The sequence below is a fragment of the Armigeres subalbatus genome, chromosome 3 (assembly GCF_024139115.2).
Source record: "Armigeres subalbatus isolate Guangzhou_Male chromosome 3, GZ_Asu_2, whole genome shotgun sequence".
Lineage (NCBI taxonomy): Eukaryota > Metazoa > Arthropoda > Insecta > Diptera > Culicidae > Armigeres > Armigeres subalbatus.
In genome coordinates, this window is record NC_085141.1 from 270236788 (window position 1) to 270252985 (window position 16198).

At 39.5% G+C, this 16198-nt stretch overlaps 2 protein-coding genes across 5 annotated transcripts in view; both read left to right on the top strand.

Moving 5' to 3' along the window:
- Positions 1-1152: 1152 nt before the first annotated feature.
- On the top strand, positions 1153-11457 carry LOC134224238 (protein aubergine-like). Of its 4 annotated transcripts, none has more exons than XM_062703554.1 (5): positions 1153-1305; positions 7421-8903; positions 8963-9172; positions 9372-10310; positions 10377-11457. In XM_062703554.1, the coding sequence occupies exons 2-5, from the start codon at positions 7438-7440 to the stop codon at positions 10639-10641; spliced, it is 2880 nt and encodes a 959-aa protein (XP_062559538.1). In that variant the 5' UTR covers positions 1153-1305; positions 7421-7437; the 3' UTR covers positions 10642-11457. The 4 variants fall into 4 exon arrangements, with proteins under 4 accessions (XP_062559538.1, XP_062559540.1, XP_062559537.1 ...); XM_062703556.1 differs by having other exon boundaries at positions 1223-1305; positions 7424-8903; XM_062703553.1 differs by lacking the exon at positions 1153-1305 and adding an exon at positions 6943-7331.
- The window catches only part of LOC134224239 (protein aubergine-like), a 34636-nt gene continuing 20081 nt past the window's right edge, over positions 1644-16198 (top strand). Inside the window, exon 1 of the mRNA XM_062703559.1 lies at positions 1644-1799. The gene's annotated coding sequence lies outside the window, so the exon portion shown is untranslated. The remainder of the gene's footprint in view (positions 1800-16198) is intronic.

Sequence of the window (16198 nt, forward strand, 5' to 3'; positions counted from 1 at the left end):
TGAAACAACAACAGGTTGTTAATTATAATCGGTACTTGAAAATTAAAATATGACAAAGGGTCGGAAGGACAGAAGATCGAAATAATAAAACGTCGAAAGAGACAGAAGGTCGAAAGGACAAAAGATAGAAAAGAACAAATGGTCGAAAGGAAAAAGTAAAAGAAGAAAAAAGAAAGAAGAAAAATTTAAGAAGAAAAAAAATGAAAGAAGGAAGAAGGAAGAAGAAAGTACGAAGAAGGAAGAAGGAAGTAGGAAGAAGGAAGAAGGGAGAAGAAAGAAGGGAGAAGGAAGAAGGAAGAAGGAAGAAGGAAGAAGGAAGAAGGAAGAAGGAAGAAGGAAGAAGGAAGAAGGAAGAAGGAAGAAGGAAGAAGGAAGAAGGAAGAAGGAAGCGTCATGGCGACGATCGTTTAATTCAATGTTCGTGCACAAGGTGTTCCTGGGAGGGTCTGCGGTGGGTTAGTTGAAACAGGGAAAAGCTTGGAAGGATCTTCCATTTCCAAATGAAACTGAAATGGAGGATCCTTCCAAGCTTTGAAAGGGTTTGGGTTTGATTAAAGGGTTTGATCCAATTTAAGGGAAACTATCATTTCGCCGGTTATTGTTCACAAAGGATCAGAATACATCCGGCCAATCCTCGTGTATTTTCGAAGTGAGCCGGTGAAATACCTGATCCGAAAATCTAGAAAACTTTGTTTGACACCCTACAATCTACCATGCGGCTCCATAAAGCATTCACTTCAATTTATCAGTTGTTTGTTGTTTGTCATTTTTGTAATTGAAGGAAGAAGGAATAAGGAAGAAAGAAGAAGGAAAAACGATTAAGGGAGAAAGAAAAAGGAAGTGGGAAGAAAACATAAGACAGAAGGGATAAACCTTGAGAATAACTAATGATGATGATTTGTGGCCAAAAATCATACCATGCTGAAGTTGGGTGGGTAGTAAACTTTGGAGTGTGTTTTTTTTTCTCGATTTTTAGAACCACATGGTTGGTCTATGGTTACCCAAATGGTATCCTAATTTATAAATTTCGTGTCTAATCAATGAATACTAAAGCTGCGAGTCGGCATTGTTCCAGTTGTGGAAAAACATCGACCGTCACAAAGTTATGCTCGCTGGTTATATTTATGATCGGAGGTAGAAAAAAAGCAGGTTTGCAATACATTTCCTATTGGAAACGTAACTTTCATAAATGGAGTAGAGAGCTTCCTCGGTGATGAGAACGCGGTAACCACATCAGTACGCATCGAGACGGCTTTCGCGATACTACACCCAGAATAAAGTGACAACGACGGAGACGACGGCAAGGTAAGTACTGAGTAGTTGACTAATTTGATGATCGTTTGCTCATGTGTGTAACCGGTTGGAGGGTTGCAAATGTTTCATCTGTAATGGGTAGACAGTTGCCGAGGATTATTGTGATTAAAAGATGATTATTGAAAGGTGTAAATGCTATTTTTCGATGGATTTCAAAACTCTGTAAAATTCGCATGGTAAGGTGATGAAATTCCGACTTCGAATTCACCATCACTAGTGCAGTGCTGCACTTTCCAACCAAAACATAGTTTAAGGTGGGCGAGTGTGTATGTGCCGAGAGGGTGGTTATGTATATGTTGAGTTTTGGGTGGTTCTATGTGTGCTGATGGCTACCTTCATATCGGTAAGGAACATTTAGTGAGTGGGTAAGTCCGAACACAGTCTGTCGTGGACCTAGTGCGAAGTAGATTTGGAACTTATGAATTTGACCGGGGTGCAGTGAAAATTAGTGATTGATTGAAAGTATTACCCGAGATCAGCTCAAGGTATTGTGCAAATTTTGATCTTATATTTGTTTGAATGATAGCTATATGCGAGTTGTTTTTGCTTGGAAAGTGTGATGTTATTTCTAAATACTCTCGTAGCTGCCGCAATCGAAGCCAAGATGGCGATCACATTGTAAGCACCATTACTAGTGCTGTTGTTTGTGTGTTTATCCGATTTTGAAATAATTAATGGCGTCGGCGGATTTTGTTTCCAGAAGACAAAAATATTGCAAGTGGTATGCGAAAGCACTGTTTTCTGAAACTACGGTGTGATTAGATGCATTTCCGGTATGTTGTTATTGTTCCTTATGGGTGCCAATCATTATAATTTGAATTATGTTTGCTTTTTTTTATACGCAAAATAATTTATCAATAAAGTGTTATAAAGTGCTAAATTTTTGTTTCCAAAACAGCGACAAAGTTTTGGAATTTATTCCAGTAAGCTGCATTTAAATATTTTCATCGTGAAACATCATTTACATGGCTCAATTAAGGTTGACCGAAAGAATCACACCTTCTCATTTAAGCGACCCATTATGTATTCGATATCATTTGGTAAAACTTTTAATGCTGACGCAGATCATAAAATCTGTCTCTACTTCCAAGAATGTAAACATAGACATTTTAACGAACAGCGACAAAAAAAATGTGAGCCTGTCCAGGCAGATGTACATGCTGAGTCCGAAAAATATTATGCACTATGTGGCCATCGGAGAGCGTTGTGTTGGTACCGGCTAAAGAAAGCTCATACGACAAACATTGTTTCAATGTGCTGAGCAAGCGATAAAGAAGAAGTGATCGTGATTGTGGACTGGGTTTCATGTTGCACTCATTGAACACAGGACGATAAAATGTCGAATGAGCATATAATGTGGCGAAAAATTTCATAAATGCGAGAAAATGAAGCAAGATTTATCTGGTTTATGTTTTTCGTGTCTCAATTTTTCTGGCTAATGGAGCTGATATCTTTTAACATAATAAATGCTTTAGTTCCAGAAGTTCTGAAAACTCATAAATATTGTTTTCATTCTTCATGGAGTATTTGTATGGCTGACCTGTAGAGCCGCACACTTAACAATAAAATCATTTATAGTCAAGTGAAGTGAATTCTAAAAATCACCGTATCATACCATTGAAGTTTTTGGGTCTTGGAAATCAAATTATAACTCGACTATGCTTTCGAACATATTGAAACACATGTGCCTTGGTCATCGATATGAAAGGCCAGAATGAAAAGGTTCGATTGTATTCTAGGATCAAGTGTCGTCGTGTGATGGCGACGATCGTTTAATTTAATGTTCGTGCACAAGTTGTGCCTGGTGGAAAAGGAATGGATGGTAGTATGTCAGCAGCGGGATATTTGCAGTGGGTTAGTTGAAACAGGGAATAGCTTGGAAGAATCCTCCATTTCAGTTTCATTTGAAACGTTTCAATGTACTGAAACATTAGAAAACGAAAGTGGATTGAAGATCTCAATTAACGTTCGACATGTGTATGTATAATGTTTCAGCTAGGTTTTATAACATTTTACAGAATGCACGGATTTGACCCACTTTAAGGGAAACTATCGTTTGGCCGGTTATTGTTCATAAAGGAGCAGAATACAATCGGCCAATCCTCGTGTATTTTTGAAGTGAGTGAAATAACTGATCCAAACATCAGTAAAACTTTTTCGACACCCTACAATCTACCATGCGGCTCCATAAATCATTCACTTTGACTTATCAGTTCCATGTTGTTTGACTGAATACCGTAATTTTTGTAATTGAGAAAAGCATGTAGGGACACGGCATGTATTTCCGTCCATCGTCATAGGGGCCAAAACCATCGAAAGGAACGTCCTTTTGTTAGAACTCCACTATAGCAGAACGTATCTCCTGAGCTTACGATTTGACACGGATGAGTTTGCCAAAAAAGTTTCTCTTTTAGTGGTTTTCGAGACTATGACGAAAAGACGAAAATACCTGCTTTAACCCTATTGGATTATTTATGTCTGTTAACTAACGAGTTGGTTATAAGTATTTCAAAATCCTTTGTGACATATAATTAGGGTTCCTGATGGTTTTGGCATCCCAAATTTTTAAAAATTTAACACTCATGGTCCAGTGTCGTAGTCTGTGTGAAGTAATTTTCCACATTATATATGTGGGGTTTCGAGACATGAACTTAAACTAAAAGTGAAAGCTTAAGGACAATCTTCACGGAATATAAGAATAAGCAGTCGAGTTTCCAAGGGCACATCGCTCAATCCGAAAGCAATGCGCAACTGTCTTTTTTATTATTTCAGCTTTGCTACGTCGCAGCATGCGAGAAATAATAAATATGACAGTTGTGCGTTGCTTCCGTATTGAGTGGTGTGTTTTTGAAAACGCGAGTGTATTTAGTTTTGGATTCCGTGAGGATAGTCTTCAAAATGTACGAAAAATTATGATTTATAATTCAGTTCCATTCAGCCCTGCCGTCCTTCTTAGTCACACTTGGTCGACAACTAAGAAGCTTTGCCCAAATCAAAAAATTTCTATTAGTCTCTTTAGGCTATATGTGTGCATGTGAGCGTGTATGTGTGTACAAAAAATAGTGTGCCGTATGGCCGAACACCTTTACAGTCTCTTTAAAATGCTCCCACAGGTGCGGATTCGCACTGCTACCGCCCACATGGGTCTCAATGATGCACTGTTGGTTACTATCAACTCCCCCCAAAGCCAACATTTTGCGCTCCCGCAGGTGCGGATTCGCACTGTTGCCGCCCACATGGTTCTCAATTATGCACAGCAGCACCCAGACTGGTCCCAGTTTCGTATTGGAAGTATTGATTTGTTCCCCTAAAATCCCATTTTCACACCGCATGAAAAAATAGTTTATTTTGGGATACTTGGGTCATAGCCCTGCCGTCCTTCTTAGTCACACTTGGTCGACAACTAAGAAGCTTTGCCCAAATCAAAAATTTTCTATTAGTCTCTTTAGGCTATATGTGTGCATGTGAGCGTGTATGTGTGTCCAAAAAATAGTGTGCCGTACGGCCGAACACCTTTACAGTCTCTTTAAAATGCTCCCACAGGTGCGGATTCGCACTGCTACCGTCCACATGGGTCTCAATGATGCATTGTTGGTTACTATCAACTCCCCCCAAAGCCAACATTTTGCGCTCCCGCAGGTGCAGATTCGCACTGCTACCGCCCACATGGGTCTCAATGATGCACTGTTGGTTACTATCAACTCCCCCCAAAGCCAACACTTTTTGCTCCCGCAGGTGCGGATTCACACTGCTGCCGCCCACATGGTTCTCAATTATGCACAGCAGCACCCAGACTGGTTCCAGTTTCGTATTGGAAGTATTGATTTGTTCCCCTAAAATCCCATTTTCACACCGCATGAAAAAATAATTTATTTTGGGATACTTGGGTCATAATACAGCGGCTCCATAAAAACCCTTTCATTTGTTGGTTAAACTTAAAAAAAACTACCTTATGTGTCACTTCATAGCTTTCCATTACAGTTTTATGCGTCATTCCATGACTGCTATGATTTAAAAGATTTCTGGCTTGCAAATTAAATTTGCACAAACCGTAGTTCTTGGTGAGATCCATAACATATGTTTGCACAAAATAATTAAAGTAATTTTTCAATAACCAAATTAGAAATAAATCTATAAACAAAATTATAGTAAGTAATAATAAAATAAATCTATGGAAAAATATAAAACTTCATCCACATTTTCAGCTTATTCCATAGTTGAATATCTATGTTATGAAAAACTGTTGTTTTTTCATGAGAATTTTCCTTTTCTTGGTTTGTCGCTTCTGTGAAATGTTCACGCACAACCTAAAATTGCAAATTTATTTTTGACATTATATTATAATATTTATGGCAATTTTCGAATTATTCACTCATCTGCGGAATGCGAAAAGTACAAGGTCGGTCGGTGGTCAAGCAGAAAACTTAAGAAAAAAAACATGTTGAGATATTGTGCACGGGTGTACCCAACATCGACATTGTTGTTTCAAAAGGGCGAAAGTCGCAAACGTAAACATTGACTTCTTCTGCTGATTTAAGGAAGATTGGAGACCTCTGGCGGTATTTTCCACTTCCGTTCGATAGAAGGCGCGGAGCGCCGCCAGTTCCAAGTGGTTGTTCACTGGGAGCGGTCTCAGTTGTTGAGGAATTTGCAGGAAAAGGCATTGTTTACGTTTGCGACATTGGCCCTTTTGAAACAACCGTGTCGACATGTTCCGGAGGAGGAATGAAGGAAACTGCAGCGACAATCCTCACTTTGGTTTATTACCTCTTTTGTTCTAACTGTTTGTCGAGTCGGTTTTGCTATGGATAGAATGTAGGTGAAGGTGTCGGACGTTGATTGTATTGAAGCAGAGAAGAAGAGAATTTCTTCACTATCTCCCCGAGATCATGTTGTTGCTCGGATAGGCAGCACGTTAAATCGTCCAGCTGAAAGCCTTGTGCATAAGGGAATGTGACGGGATCGTCATCATCGCCATCAATTGTTTTCATTGTTGAGAAGTTGTTTGTTCTATTTTCAGAGAATTATTTTGTTACTAACATGCATCACATATTTGTATGAGTAATTTCGATGTATCGTACCATGCGTCAACATGTGATAATGTATAATTGCATATAAATCACTTATGAATACTTTGTTTTCAAAAAATATACTTGCGGGCGAATGAGATGTATGCGTCGATGATGAAATCAATTTTATCACCGCATTTCAAAAATACAAACTCATGAAAGTAATGCCCGTGTTCAGCAATCTTGGTATTTTATTTCTTTCAATCAGAGTCATCTGAGCAGGTGCATACTTTTATGCTAAAACTGCGGCATAATTGAATAACTAACAGGTTTGTGATTGAACATTTGCCTAAAATATGTTTGTTGCACACAATTTCTGGCAGCTATTCCACTTTTACCAGTCTATCAAAATATCTCGTTGCAAGTGTAATAGCAAACTGACAATCCTTGTTTGAAATCAAATTCACGAAAATGATTTCGTTTCTGAGAATTGAGCAAATGAGATCGCTTTTTATCTTTATATTGCTTTATATTGCTTATACTCTCATATAGATAAATAAATGAGATTGTCCACAACAAGACCGTGCTTTTATTGCGATCTAATATAATAGCCTTCGTACGGTTCATAGCAAGTTGTACATTAGATTCGTTCTAAAGATATCGAAAATGGAATAAAAATACCTTAAATGAGATAAATATTTTGAAACAGAACATTCTATCACAAAAAAAGAATAAACGTTTTCACTCTCTGAAATTTTGTTCTAAATCTGCATGCTTTAAACACATTCCGGATTTGTGTTGAAAAATAAAAGATCTTAAAGGTAGAAGTAAAGAAAGTTAAGGTACACTATAAACCATTGTGTAGCCAGCCAGTTTTAGATCTGAATTCATTCTGTAGAACATCATTAGAAGTGAGAAGCATTTTTTGTCGGTTAGATAATAAAAAGTGCATACTGCTAATGTTCTATTCACTACGCCTGGGGCTACGTCGAGTATTCACTAAGTTCGGTAAGTTTTTGTGTTACACGGTAAACATGAGCAAACAATCAATTTATTTTGTGCACCAAAAGAGTATCGCTAACTAAACTGTGTTTCAGAAGGATCGTTTTGAAAAATGGCTGATAGACAGCAGGGGTACCGAGGGGGACGTGGCAGAGGAGGAACTGGTGGTAACCAACAACGTGGTGGCGGAGGTGGTGGTGCTAACCAACAGCGAGGTGGCGGAGGCGGTGGTGGAGGTGGAGGTGGAGGTGGTGGTGGCAGGCAAGGAAATAATGGAAGATCCGCTCAATCTGGGCAGAGCTGGCCATCTCTTGGCCAACAACAACCCCAGCAACAAAGCCAAGGTTGGGGACAACAGCGACAGCCCCCCCAGCAAAGTCAGGGTTGGGGACAACAGCGCCAGCCCCAGCAAAGTCAGGGTTGGGGACAACAAAAACCGGATCAAAGAGCACCACAACAACCAGCCAGCCAACAACCACAACAACAACAAGCCCCTATGCAACAACCGGCATCTGCGCAACCACCGGCACCTGCTCAGCAACAGCATGAAGCGACAGGTGTGGTAGCTCGTACAGGAGGGCAACGATCCCAGCGAGGTGCCACTGGAGGGGATGCACCTGGACGTGGAGGTGTCCGGAATCAACGTATACTACAGGATATTGTCCGCACTCGGCCACTTGATTCCAAAGTATCCAAGCAAGGCAAATTGGGAAAACACATAATGTTAAAGACCAATTATTTCCGTATTAGCCGAAAGGAAGATGAATGTATCTTCCAGTATCGTGTTGACTTCAACCCAACGGTAGAAAGTTCAAAGATGATGAGCTCCATCATCTATACTCTGAAGGGCACTATTGGTGGCTATCTTTTCGACGGAACTCAGCTATTTACCAGACACAAAATCAGGTCAGATGAGGTGGAGATAACCACCAAAGAAGCAACTACAGGAACAGACTACATAGTCAAGTTGCGCAAGGTTGGAGTGATTGACGGAACAAACGAAATGAGTTTCGTCATCTACAACCTTATTAACAGAAAAGCGATGGCTGGTCTAAAGCTTCAGTTGATTGGGCGCAATTATTTCGATCCTGCAGCGAAGATCTCTGTCAGCCAATACGGTCTGGAGTTATATCCAGGATACGTGACGAGCATCCGACAGCACGAGCAAGACGTATTGATGTGCACCGAGATCACTCATCGGGTGATGCGTACAGACACCTGTTACACAATGTTCAAGCAGTGTGCCAACCAGGGCGGAAACTGGAGGGACAATTACAAACGTATGATTCTGGGGTCGGTCGTAATGACAAGCTACGGCAAAAATAATACACACATGATCAACGATGTCGAGTTCAACAGCTCTCCGGAGAGTTCGTTTGATATGAATGGCGTACGAGTTACGTTCATGCAATACTTCAAAGATCGTTACAATATTACAATTCGTGATCCACGCCAACCCATGCTGGTGTCCCGTTCGAAGCCGCGAGATATTCGAGCTGGCATGCCGGAGTTGATTTACCTAGTCCCGGAGCTTGTTCGTGCAACTGGTATAACAGATGAGATGAGGAAAAACTTCAAGTAGGTTATTTTTTATTTGCAATAAGAAGGAGTTCTAAATTGTTTTTTTTTTGTCACAGCCTGATGCGCGCATTAGCTGATCATACTCGACTGACACCGGACAAACGTATTAATCGTTTGGAACACTTCAATCAACGCCTGCAGCAAACGAAGGAAAGTTCGGAAATATTCCAGTTCTGGAAAACAGAGCTGGACCGACGGTTGGTAGAGGTTCCAGCACGTGTAATTAATCCTGAGGAAATATTTTTCCATCCGACGCAGGAGAACTAGTATGTATTGCAACACAGGGTTACAATCATAATTACTATCGAACTTGCATGTAATGCATTACGTGATGGCATTCCAATTCTTAGATTTTCGCCTGTCAAGAAGTGCGAAGGCTGATCTCATCCAAGTTTGATACTAATTGTCACGCTAACACCAAGTTCTATCGAAGGGTGGGTGTTTAATTGCTACCTTTACTTACAGCAAAGTATCCGCTGGCGATATGGCCGATTGGCAGATGGCGTTCCGGAACAATCCAATGTTCATCTCTGTGCCGCTGGTTAACTGGTTCGTCGTGGTAGCCGCGGGCTCAGAAAAACTTATGGTAGACTTCATGCAGTGCTTGAAGCAAGCCGCTAAGGGAATGCGTTTCCAAATCGAGGATCCCAGCAGAATCGTCATCCAGAACGATTCGCCTGCAGTTTATGTTGAAAGTTTGAACCAGATAGTGCAACGCGATCCGCAACTGATCATGTGTTTGGTTAGCAACGATAAGGCTGATCGTTACGCCGCCATCAAGAAAAAGACATGCGTTGATCGAGCGGTGGCCACACAGGTCATCAAGGCCAGAACAATTACGCCAAAGGGTGGCAACATACGGACGCTCATGTCCGTGGCCACGAAAGTAGCCATTCAAATTAACTGCAAGTTGGGTGGAGTTCCTTGGGTTTTGAAGAACCCTCTGTCATCGGTAATGGTAATCGGGTTCGACGTTTGTCACGATACACGTGACAAGTCTCAATCCTATGGCGCAATGGTAGCTTCAATGTACGCGGGAGGTTACAAACACCCTAAATATTTCTCAACTGTAAACCACCATAGTAATGGCGAAGAACTTTCAAACTTTATGGCGCAAAATGTTATAAAAGCATTGCATGCATACAGAAGTGATTACAATAACGCACTCCCGCAGCGAATCATTGTGTACCGCGATGGCGTTGGCGAAGGCCAATTGAAATACGTGTACGAGCATGAAGTCGGAGCTATCAAGGAAAAATTGAACCTGGCCTTCAAGGATCTACCAACTCCCGCCCGGTTCACATTCTGCGTCGTTAGTAAACGAATTAATACCCGTCTGTTCCTAGGAGCAGAAAACCCAGTGCCCGGAACAGTCGTCGATGATGTAATAACTCTCCCAGAAAGGTAATTCAAATCTGACCATTATAGTGTTTGTAATGTCAAAACTAATGCTCGATCTCCATCCCACAGGAATGATTTCTACTTGGTCTCCCAGAGCGTTCGCCAGGGAACCGTTTCCCCGACCAGCTACAACGTGCTTCGCGACGAGTCTGGCCTCACGGCTGATCAATTCCAGCTGTACACCTACAAGCAGACTCACCTGTACTACAACTGGTCGGGCACCGTGGGTGTTCCGGCTGTTTGTCAGTATGCACACAAATTGGCATTTTTGGCAGGCCAACACCTGCATCAATCGCCCAACAATCTACTGGAGAAGAAGCTCTACTATCTGTAAATTGTTGGAGCTATTGTAGCTGGCATTGATGGTTTTTATTATCGTTTTGATGCGATCTCAAAGCGAAAATCGTGATCAATGAAATTGTCCAGAAATCTTTCTTTTATTTTGAAATGTTCATTGGTTGTAATGTAAATAATAAATACTGCCATGATATATGGAAGATAGTATGTTGTTTGAATGAATGTTTGCCGTTTCATTGTTGGTTGTTTCACAAGCATTAGGCCAACGCTTAATAAGTGCTGCACACGGTGAAAAAATAATTCTACGATTTAAGAAGAATTTCAATCCACATATGGCACGAGAAGATTTAAAAATGTTGAATTAAATTTTGTCATCGTTTGTGGGGAAATAAAAACTTTTTTATTATTTTTCATCCTATGCTTAACATTGATTCTTTTTATTAATGAATAAGTGTTTCTGATTTTATTTTTCGAATTTGTGATTTATTGTCTCTCTTGAAAAAAAAGTTGTATGATTCCATTTCATATGTTGCATGAATCAGAATGCTGTTAAAAACCCTAAAAACGTAACAAAATTTACGGACGATGACTATTTTAAAGTATGTAAGCTTTAAGCTGTTGATTCCGGACAAAACATCAAAGCCAGGCATTGGTAAATATGTTCGGAATCTTCGATTTGCGAAGAAAAAAAAAGATCAGCTGGAATTCCAATAGTTCATTGAATATTCGCAATGACGATATTTAAGATTAAAATGAAAAAAAAAATCAAAGCTTTTACAATATTTCGAACATTATCACTTAGATGTATTTACATACATTTGTAATATGTAATAAATATTTTACTATAAAAATACTTGTTTTTTGTTTTTCACTTTATTCTGACAAAACTATGATATTCATCCATGACACGGTGAAGTGCGAATTTGTTTTTATGTACAATCTGAAAACCAAGATTAGATCAAATGGATTCAACTTTTCAACCAACTTTTGAAAGTAACAACTAGGAGGATGAATTTTTAATCCATTCGTTTCAGTGAATCAAATTTAATTGATGATAGAGGCAAAGCCGCAATTGGGGACATTATGCTAACAAGGAAGAGGAACATAGATGGCCTTTATGCAACTTCACTGAAAGTTAATAAATTTATACCCGTAATGCTGGGTAGACACCTTTACGTGGTGTGTTACGGGGTAAGATCTACCACGGTTACATTGCCAGCTACAGGCAAATCCTGACCCAACGAATACCTTCCTCATTATCCAACTCCGTGGTACTTATGAGGGTGTCGCTAAGTCGGTGGCCTCTCGTTAAGGTCACTCCTGACGGAATCCAAGTTTCAAAGTGCTCGCGTTTTCGGGGGCACACCACTCGATACGGAGGCGGTGCACAACTGTCATTTTTGTTGATTTGGCTTTGCTGCGTCGCAGCATGCGTGAAAAAATAAAAATGACAGTTGAGCGTTGCTTCCGTATCGAGTGGTGTGCCCCCGAAAACGCGAGCACTTTGAAACCTGGATTCCGTCAGGAGTGACCTTAAGTAAGTACTACATCAACACTTCCTTCCTCTCCCTAGTTACGGTGAAGATGGGCGTGACCAGAAGTAGTAATCCTCATGCTTTTGTTATTTTTGTTTCTATTTATTGAACGGCTTACAATTTACTTACAGTCTTACAATTTTCACAACGAGTTTATTATTTACCCGACGTTTCGACACGGGAATTGTGTTGAAACGTCGGGTAAATAATAAACTCGTTGTGGAAATTGTAAGATTGAGTAGCCGTTCAGTAAATAGAATCAAACAAACAGTCGATCCATCACCGGTAAGTTATTTTTGTTTAAGACTGGAATCAAGGACCATTCCCCTTCTTGATTTCTGATAGCATTCTAGATAAGGATCTCAAAAGTAAAACATGAGTATCACTAGTGTCCAATCTACGAATTACACCGTAACAATGCTAATGCTAATGCACAGAAAGTTAATAAATTTATTCAAAATTGATTGAGCATATTTTTATGTTTTCTGCCTGTAATATCTGTTCCATAGAACAGAATGCTTCCGAGCATCTTGAAAGGAGGCTTCCGAGCCTCTTGAAAGGCCTCCTTTCAAGATGCTCGGAAGCATTCTATCAAAATGCTCCGAAGACTCCTTTCAAGAGGCTCGGAGAAGGAGGCTTCCGACCCTTTTGAAAGGAGGCTTCGGACCCTTTTGAAAGGAGGCTTCGGAGAATTTTGAAAGAATGCTTCCGAGCATCTTGAAATGAGGCTTTCCAGCCTCTTGAAAGGAGGCTTTCGAGCCTCTTAAAAGGAGGCTTCCGAGGCTCTTGAAGAGAGGCTTCCGAGCCTCTTGAAAGTAGGCTTCGGAGCATTTTGAAAGGAAGCTTCGGATCCTCTTGAAAGGAGGCTTCCGACCCTTTTAAAGGAGGATTCCGAGCCTCTTGAAAGGAGGCTTCCGAATTTTTTGAAAGAAGGCTTCCAAGACTCTTGAAAGGAGGCTTCTGAGTTGCTTGAAAGGAAGTTTCCGAGCTTTTTCAAACTAGGCTTTCGAGTCTCTTAAAAAGAGGCTTCCAAGCCCTAGAAAAGATGTATTCCGAAGTATTCTTGAAACGAGGCTTCCGAGCAGCTTTTGAGCTTATTGGCAGGAGCCTTCCGAGTTTCTTGAAAGGAGGCTTACGAGTTGCTACGGAAGGAGCCTTTTGAATGGGGGCTTTTGAGCTTCATGCAACTTACTGAAAAAAGCCGGAAAAAAGCCTAAATGTCTCTCAACTGGAGGCTTCTGAACCTTTAGATTTTTTATTTTAGTTCGGAAGCATATTATTCAATATTTTGTCCCAATCAGGTAGATTACATTGAAGATTTTTAAAAAATTTCTTCATTTGACGCTTTGTCCTTATGATCTTTTAACCCACTGCCCTTCATACACTGCTCTGCTTGGGGTAGACAGGATTCAAAAGCCTTTGCATATTATGTATAAGGGTCTGTTCAAGTATTACGTAATGCAAAAAACGTTGTTTTTGAGAATCCCTACCCCCTCGTAACAATCTGTTACAATTTTTAGCCCCACCCCCTATGCGTAATTTCCCAAAGTTTTGGGATAAGTTTTTTTTCTCAATTAGTTTTCATTGGAATTGTAATACATCCGCCATTACGCATTTTTGTTCGAGGTACCCCCAGAGGTACATGTACCCCAGGTTGAGAACCGCTGGTCTAGAACCATATCCTACAGGGCCAATTTTAACCTAGCGTAAATGAGACCGCATTCCCCGTCGAATGCAACCTGTTGCGATCAAATCGGATAATGCTAAGTGCCAAAAAGTGTATCTCTCATTTTTTGTATACCCACACACAATCACATACATACATACATACACACATACAGACATACAGACATCACCTCAATTAGCTGAGCTGAGTCGAGCTGAGTCGATAACACTTATTGGTTTTGGAATGATTCTATAATTTATTATAACTTATTATACGAGAAAGGCTGAACCAGATATCCATGGTATGCAGATAGCCTCGTGAACATAATACCAGCTTTACCAGCTCTATTTCTAAAGATTTTTTAAGTCTTTGTTGCTGGCTTGTCTTGTTGTTTACATTACAAATTTGCGATCTTATTTCCAATAGTAGCTCTTGCACGTTGGGTCTACATTCCATAGGCACATAATTATTTTTAGATAAATTTGTGCTCATAAATAAACATTTTGAATCGCGTTGACTAAAAATTCTAAGCAGTTTCATGATTCAAGGTCACTGTCATTTTTAGCAGCAAAGCTGAAATAATAAAAATGATGTTGTGCGTTGCTTCCTTGTCGAGTGGTGTGCCCTTGAAAACGCGAGTACTTTGAAGTTTGGATTCCGTCAGGAGTGTCCTTAAGCTTAGAAGTTTTAGAACTCTTTAGATGTATAATATTTTGGTATAATATTTATTTTATTACCCAACATCTATAAAGGAATAACAATAAAGAAAAGTAAAGAACTGAAGTCACTTCAAAATTCACGGAAATAAAGTAAAAATAACAATTAAGATACTTTACGTTCGAAAAAATATTTCAAATTTTAACGTCTTTGGCGTTGTCTTTAGTTTTGAATTGAATATTTCCATTAAGAATCTTTAACTTTTTTCTTGAAATTTCTAATATCCGATCCAAATCTTTTCACAGCACTCAGTCATTTGACAAAGAATAGCTTTCAAGTCTCAAGAAAACTATTCATTTGGTGAGCTGTGCATTAGGGTGGCTCAAATTAGTATGGGAAAAACTTTTTTCACTTTTTTTGATGGGCCGCCCTCTTATTCAGTTCTATTTGATTTCCTGATGCTCTGGACAAAATTTCTGCCAAATCGGTCAACGTTTGGGCGGTGCTAAACTCGTTGGAAGTTTATATGGAAAAATGTATGCAGAAACATCCAAAAACAGTGAATTGCAGTTGGACGGCACAACTTACGATGAAGAACTATGATACTCATTCAGATCTTGAAGAATTTAATACAGAATGTTATGCAGAAAACCGCGAAAAGATTAGAGTTTGCCCGGCTAAGTTATTAGCATTTCTCTGAAGTGGGGTTTGAGCAAATTTCGTTTCTTTTACCTTTGAAAAGAAATAAATTCACCCCTACAACACTCCAGTCAAATTCTAATATCTTTGCCTAATAAACTCTAATCTTCTCGCGGTTTTCAGCATAACATTCTGTATTTAATTCTACAAGAACTGAAAGAGTATCATGATTCTTGATCGTAAATTATGCCGTCCAACTGCAAATCACTGTTTTGGGATGTTTCTACATACATTTTTCCATATAAACTTCCAACGAGTTTAGCACCGCCCAAACGTTGACCGATTTGGCTGAAATTTTGTCAAGAGCATCAGGGCATCAAATAGAACCGAATAAAAGGGCGGCCCATCAAAAAATTGCAAAAGCGTTTTTTGAGCCACCCTACTGTGCATATTTGTTATTCCTCGATCAATCGCGACTAGCAACTACGATGTGTACAAAAGCTAAATAATTGGTAGAGGAACTTTCGAAAGAATCCCTAAAATAATTTCCGAGGGAATTTCTGAAGGAATGTTCGAAAAAATATCGAAAGGTTTTTACGAAAATAAATTTCCTAAATGAATTTTAGAAGGATTTCACCTTCAAAAATTTCCGAAGGTATTCCTGAAACAATTTTCGTAGGTATTTCTGAAGCCATTTCCGAAGAATTTTCCAAAATAATTCGTAAGGGAATTTGCTAACGGAATTTCCAAATTGAATCCTGAATGTATTTCCGACATTCATAAATTTCTGCAAGAATTTCTTTGGACATTCCTGCAAGATTCATTTCGGAATTTCTTGCGATTTCTTCTGAAAATCCTCCGGAAATTACTTCGGAGGTAAATACAGAAATTCCTTTGGAAATTCCTTATAATATTTCTTCGAAAATTTAAAGAAGGAATTCGAGAATTTCTTCTTTTAGGATTTTTTCAGTACCTACAACACATATGGAAATTGTTTTAAAAATACCTTTGGAAATTTCTTAAAGAATTTTCGGATTAAATTTTAAGATTTCTGCCTGAGCTCTCCCAAAAAGTTCCTTTCGAATCTTAGAATTCCT

What these genes read in the sequence shown, in the direction of transcription:
- LOC134224238 (XM_062703554.1), top strand. Translation starts at nt 7,438, where the DNA reads ATGGCTGATAGACAGCAGGGGTACCGAGGGGGACGTGGCAGAGGAGGA. An exon ending in GAGATGAGGAAAAACTTCAA is followed by an intron (nt 8,904 to 8,962) that starts GTAGGTTATTTT and finishes TTTTTGTCACAG; the next exon opens with CCTGATGCGCGCATTAGCTG. An exon ending in GTAATAACTCTCCCAGAAAG is followed by an intron (nt 10,311 to 10,376) that starts GTAATTCAAATC and finishes TCCATCCCACAG; the next exon opens with GAATGATTTCTACTTGGTCT.